This window comes from Giraffa tippelskirchi, chromosome 7 (assembly GCF_054371585.1).
Source record: "Giraffa tippelskirchi isolate mGirTip1 chromosome 7, T2T-mGirTip1v1.2.pri, whole genome shotgun sequence".
In the NCBI taxonomy this organism is placed as follows: domain Eukaryota; kingdom Metazoa; phylum Chordata; class Mammalia; order Artiodactyla; family Giraffidae; genus Giraffa; species Giraffa tippelskirchi.
The window spans coordinates 6246909-6253548 of record NC_137281.1 but is presented as its reverse complement, the minus strand read 5'-3'; the positions used below and the strand labels follow the sequence as shown (position 1 = coordinate 6253548).

At 53.6% G+C, this 6640-nt stretch overlaps 1 protein-coding gene across 1 annotated transcript; it reads right to left on the bottom strand.

Moving 5' to 3' along the window:
* Nucleotides 1-998: 998 nt before the first annotated feature.
* KLK4 (kallikrein related peptidase 4) lies at nt 999-4963 on the bottom strand. The gene is made up of 5 exons (XM_081514894.1): nt 4903-4963; nt 3226-3388; nt 2516-2766; nt 2293-2429; nt 999-1438 (listed from the first exon to the last, which is right to left on the bottom strand). The coding sequence occupies exons 1-5, from the start codon at nt 4961-4963 to the stop codon at nt 1286-1288; spliced, it is 765 nt and encodes a 254-aa protein (XP_081371020.1). The 3' UTR covers nt 999-1285.
* Nucleotides 4964-6640: the final 1677 nt, after the last annotated feature.

Sequence of the window (6640 nt, the reverse complement as noted above, 5' to 3'; positions counted from 1 at the left end):
TATTTTTTTACTTTTGGTCGCACCGAGTGGCTTGTGGGATCTTAGTTCCTCGACCAAGGATTGAACTTGTGCCTGTGCCGTCAGCAGCGAAAGCAGAGTCCTAGCCACTGCACCACCAGGGAGTTCCCCAAATCCTCTATCATGAGTGGGGATTTGTCTCTCTTAGTTATCTCATCATTTACTTTATATCTTTGAGGATACTGAAGAGATACAGAAAAATTTGAATGTCTCCTTAAGAATAGGTTCACAATATATTTATGAAGATATTCCTGGATATAAATTCTTATCAGTATATTCTATTTAGTTGTTGTTGGTTAGTCTCTAAGTTGTGTCTGACTCTTTGCCACCCCATGGACTGTAACTGGACTGCCACCAGGCTCCTCTGTCCATGGGATTCTCCAGGCAAGAATACTAAGTCAGTTGCCATTTCCTTCTCCAGGAGATCTTCCAGATGCAGGGACTGAACCTGCATCTCCAACATTGTCAGGCAGATTCTTTACCACTGAGCCACCAGGGAAGCCCCACTGTATTTAGTATAGTAACAATTCCTTATATTCTTGGGCCTTCAGTCTTCTCTCTCTCTGTCCTAACTCGCCCCTCTCTCCATCCTCAGACTCCCTACCCCTTCCCTCCAGATTCTTACCACCAGTCTCCAGCTACAGCAGGTGGGTCCTAAGGCAACCACAAGTGAAAAATTCTTAAAATGCACCGAAGAAGACAAAACCAAAATAAGTCAACTAAAGTCGATTAAACAAAATAAGGAAATCCCACTGATTTGCCATTTGCTGATTCGACTTTTCAGAAATTGGACAACATCCACAGAATCAGTTTCTCTTAACCTCCTCCCAGGGATGTCTTCTTTCGTGGGGATCCTGTGACTCTTCTTCCGGTCAAGGGTCCCATTTCCCAGATGAAAAAACTGAGGCACAAGGAAGGCAAACTATTTGCTGGAATCCCTTGGATGGGAAAGGAAGCAAGGAGGACAGTTCGGACCGAGCTGGTGCTCTCTTAGACTTTATTTCAGGGCTTAGGGGAAGGGACAAAAACAGTGAAAAATCAACTTTCTCTCAATGGTAAGGCGGTGTCAACATCGTGCCACTAGGGGGCACCGTGTACAGGAAAAGATTCTTGGTGGGACAGGACTCCTGGGGTTGAGGGAAGGGGGGTGGGGGTGGGGGTCTAGACTCCTGGGTCTGAGGGTGGAAGGCACTGGGAACCCAGATTCCTGAATTCCTTCAGCAGCTTATATTTTGGGGTTCAATTTCATGAGTCCCAGTCCTAGGAGTTAACTGGCCTGGATGGTTTTCTGTATCCAATCTGTGAACTTGCAGAGGTTGGTGTAGACGCTTGGCACGTAGGGTTGGCCACACTGGGCTTGTCCAAAGGACACAAGGCCCTGCAGGGACCCGTTGCAGACCAGGGGGCCCCCAGAGTCACCCTGTTGCGGAGAGACAGAGAAAAAAGAACCCAAATCACAGAGAAGTGGGGACTCGCCTGACGGTCCAGTGGTTCAGAATCCCCTTTCCAAGGCAGGCAACACAAATTCGATCCCTAGTTGCGGAACTACGATCCCACATGTGGTGGGGCAACTGACTAACGTGCCACAGCTACAGAGACTCCTGAGCGCCACAAGTGGAGAAGCCAGCGTGTTGCAACGAAGATCCCGCATGATGCAACTAAGGACCCGAGTCAGGCGAACAGATAGATGGACAAATAAATGAATATTAAAAACAAAAAAACACGGAGAGGTGGAGATAGATGTGAGATCAGAAAGGAGCCAGATGAAGAGAGGCAAAGACGTGTGCGAGAGAGGAAAAACGATAGCAACAGATTCCTTAAAGGTTCTACTCCAGAGCCCCAATCACACCTAATTCGGCTCCCTGCGTCCTAACAGCTGGCCGAGTCTCTTGGGTTTGCTGCTGTTCCATCTCTGTGTCTCTCCTTTTTCTCCCACTATAGCTGACTTCTCTGTCTCAATGACTCTCAGAGTCTCTATGCATCTCTGCACCTCCTTGTATGTTGATTTTTTCTCCTATTTCACTTTACATTTCATCTCTATGTGTCACTGTTCTGTTTCTCTCTGGGCGCGCATGTATGTATGTGTGTTTCTGCCTTACTGCATCTGTCTTTATTTCTGTTGCTCACTTTCCTTGCTTCTCTTTATTCCTGTGTCTGTTTCCTCTCTTTCAATCTCTCTCCCGTATCTCTGTTTCTCACCACGGGGGTCCCTGCCCCTTCCCTTCTCCATCTCTCCCTGGATCTTCTCCCCTCTTCCCTTCCCCCATCTCTCACGTGGCAGGAGTCCTTTTGGTCCTGGCCTCCGCCAGCGCAGAACATGCTGGGGTGGTACACGTGGGCATAGAGTTCACTGCAAATCTTCTCCGACACCACTGAGATATTCACGCATTGGAGCACTTTGGGCAGTCTGCCTGGGACGCAGAGCATCGGATCAGCCTCTCTGGCTGGGCGGAGAACCCCTCAGAGAGACCAGACACACCCACCCTCCCGAGCTCACCATTCGCCAGCCGACCCCAGCCGGAAACCAGGCAGGAATCCCCGGCGGCCGGGCACTGGGAGGCGATGCTGATGTCCTGGATAGTATCAGACTGGGGCACCGATTCTTCCAACTTGATGAGCATGAGGTCGTTGGCCAAAGATGGTTTGTTGTACTCTGGGTGCTGGATGGAGAGGTGGGCTTCTATCATCTGACTGCCTGGTTCGTGGTCGGCCTCAAGACTGTGCAGGCCCAGCCCGATGGTATAGGACCTGAGGGCCACGGGGTCAGGGCACGGGGTGGCGTGGGGACAGGTTAGTTCTGTGGCAGCCACGCCATTATCTCTATTTTTGTCTTCAACCACCACTCCATCTCCAGTCCCCTGCCCCACCCCCATCTTCCTTGCTAAGCACTACGCTACCCAGTCATGATTTCAAATCCTAATGCACAAGCAATAATCCAGGGACAAGAACTTGCCACAGTTTACTAGATACTCAGCAGTTGAACTGAGATTTCAACTCAGGACACTCTTGAGTCTTTCCAAATCAAGAGATCCCGCCTCCTTCGCAGAGCCTTCTTTGAGGGCGGCTTTCATTTTTAGTACCCGGAGACTGAACCTATGAAGGCCCTCTCCTTAGCTAGCAGTGCATCCAGACCCTCCCTAGAACACAAGCCCCGTCCCCGTCCCTTCTCCTCGCCCCCTCGGCCCTCCCCCCACGCCATGCACTCACTTCTGGAAACAATGTGCGGCTGACAGCACCCACTGGGGATGCACCAGGACGCCCCCGCAGAAGAATTCATTTTCCAAGAACAGGGCCGCCTGCCAGGGCTGCGAGTGCGGGCGGCAGTCCTCGCCGTTGATGATGCGGCTGCTGCCGCCCCAGGCGAGGGATCCTGAGGGCGGAGGCAGGGCTGGGGGTCCCGGCTCTGAGCCGAATCGGGGATTCTGGGGGCGGGGCTCGGTGTGGGGGCGTGGTCATTACTGGGCAAAGGGCCCAGAATGCAGGACACTGACTCCTGGGGGCGTGGCCATGGCTCTCGGGGAGAGGCGTGGCCACGGTTGGTGGGCGTGGTCGGGGCTTCTGCGGCGGTGAGGGGGCGTGGCTCAGGGTGGAAGCAGGACTTGTGGGAGCGGGGTTGGGGCGGGGCTCTCGGTGCACGGGGGCGTGGTCAGAGCTGGGAGACAGACAGGAGGCGGGACTAGACCTCTTAGGGGCGGGGTCACAGTGTACTGAGGTTTGCGGTCAGATGGAACTAGACCTCTGGGTGGGCGGGTGTGGTCAGAACCGCAGGGATGGAGTCAGGGATCCTGCGGGCAGTGAGAGTCCTAGGGGCGGGGTCAAGGGGGAGTGAGAATATGGGGGCAGGGTCACAGTGCAGGGCCTTTATTCCACGGATCAGGTTCCTTGGGGTGGGTTCGGGTTCTCAGAGGTAGGGTCACTTGTCGGGGGAGAGTTTCAGCTTCGAGTTCGTCACAGCCATCTCCCAGACCCACACTCCATCTCTCTCTCACACACACACACACACAAGCACCACGGCAGGCTTGTGCACTACTGGGGCCTCAGTCTCCCAGCACAAGCATACCCCTCCACACAAGGTGGCAGAGGCTAGGGCGACAGAGGAAAATGCTCAGGGAAGCAGTGCCAGTATCTGTAGCCCTGGTGTCTCGCCTTCCTCGGCTCAGTCCTGTCCCCCCAGGGCAGCAGAGAGCCGGCTCACACAGCAACCCCATCACACCTTCCTGATGTGCATCTGAGGATTGGAGACGCACGAAGCAGGCGCAGATTGCCAACAATGGATGACTCTTCTAGAAGCGTAATCTCCCTTTCAGGGGTACCCCAGGCAAGGTCCGGTGGCTCAGACGGTAAAGAATCTGCCTGCAGTGCAGGAGATCCCGTTTCCATCCCTGGGTGGGGAAGATCCCCTGGAGAAGGGTATGGCTACCCACTCCAGTATTCTTGCCTGGAGAATCCCATGGACAGAGGAGCCTGGGGGGCTACAGTGCATGGGGTCGCAAAGAACAGGACACGACTGAAGCGACTAACACTTTCATACTTTCCGGCTCCACAGATCCTCGCAGCCTCATCACTCAGGTCCTCTCAGCACTGTCACCGCGCTGGGTATCCGGAGGCACAGACTGTCAGAGCCATTCACCCAATCATGAACCGACTTTCGCGGGTACAACTATACACGGAAGCGTGCAAAGCCACACACACGCCAGTACACAGGTGGCACCCATGCAAACACCCTGTGATACAAGGAATCACACGTGTGCATCCGGAGAGCAACGGCCACACCGTACTGTCACCCACGCAGCTTCAGTCAGGTCTTGGAGGACCCTGAGTCGTGCCCGCCCAATAACAAGCCTCAGACACAATCTCACAGACACACACATCTCACTTAGATACCTGTGACACCGAGGAGGAGATGCCCCAGGAACCAGCCCCAGGAGTTTCCTGCTGTGGTCATCCTTCAGCACCTGTATGAGGGTCAGTCTCTAGGGAACCAAGTCTTTCCATCAGTCTCTTTCTCCACTTCTGACCACCCCCCCCAGCATATTATTGGAGAGACAAGGACCTATACCACCCCCTCTCTGACACATACACATAGCAGTCTGAGCTCATGGCCCAGAGACCCACAGCCTGGAGAGACTGAGAGGCTGAGAGAGCAGTGGAAAGAGAGAGGGAGAGAAGTGAGTGGAGAGGAAGAGATGGAGAAAGTGTCTCTCCATCTATAGACTGGGAGACGTAGGAGGATGGAGACAGGACCCTCAAGGTTGCAGAGAAGAGGGAACATCAGAGACGGGCTGAGAGTCAGAGTCTGGGAGAGAGAGATTCAGGGAAATAGACCAGGGGAGACACAGGGAGGACTGGAGAGACCCTCCTAACTAGAGACCGATTTGAAGGAAACAGACCTGAAGGCCCAAGGTCCGGAGGCTGAGAACCCCAGGGACATGGGGCTGTAGAGAGAGTAGATCATGAAGACTGCTCTTAGGGGAGTGGTGGGTGGGAGGCTCACCTGGTTGCCTGTGGGCTCCGGGATCCTACACTGGGCTGGGCTCCTGCCTGCTGCCTCCAGCAGGGGCCCCCTGGGGAGCTTATAAGCATCCCCAGCTGGGCTGGCCTGCCCCCTAGGGACACATTCCTGGGGTGAGGTGCTGCCAGCTTGCAGCTCAGAACTCTCAGGCTGCCTGGTGCCAGGCTGAGCTCAGTGAGCCAGAGGGGCCGGGAGACCCTGGCCTCACCGCCCCCTCTTGCTTGCTTCCCTGTCAGCTTTCTTCTCTCTCTCTCCGGTTCTCCCTCCCTCTCTCTCTCACACACATACACATGCTCTCTTTCTCTTTTTCTCTTATTCTCCCTCTCATTAAATCTCTCTCATCCTCCCTTCCTCCCTCTCCCTGCTGAACTTCCCCAGCAGAACCTCCCCGATTCAAATCCCCAACAGCACATTCTACCTTTGGAACCTTGCACACGTCACTGCACCCCTGTGAGCCTCTGCTTTCCCATCCATAAAATCAGGGTGATCACTGTTCCTCCATCTCAAAATTCTTCCAAAAGGCTGCGGGGGAAAATGCCTGGACTCTGATCCAGGCGCGCAGTGGACACCCAAACGGTGGGGGGTAGGAGAGCAATCGCACCCCTCAGAGGCTCCGAGCTACGGGAAGGGACAAGCACATTCCGGCGCTTCAGGGGCACATGCCCCAGCTGGGGAGACCGACGAACAACAAAAAAAAAAATGCAGGGACAAGCGGATATCTGGTAGTCACGTGTATGCAGAGAACACGGCTGATATTAGAGAGGGACTGGGACCAGGTGGGGTAACTAAAAATGAGGGGATGTCGAGGAGTCTCAGAGGAGGGGACTTTTAGGCTTGAGAGGCAGTGAACTTGGCAGGAAAAAGAGAAAAGTTGGGGGAATTCCCTCGTTGTCCAGTGGTTAGGACTCGGTGTTTACACTGGGTTCAATCCCCGGGGGATTTGCATGCCAGGGGAAAGAGTTTGGGTTTATTTTCATTGCAATGGATTTTTTTTTAAGTTTTTTTTTTGTGTGTGTGCCGTGGATCATTTTAAAAGTCTTAACTGAATTTATTACAATACTGCTTCAGTTTTATGTTTTGTTTTTTATTTATTTTTTTGGCTGCGAGGCA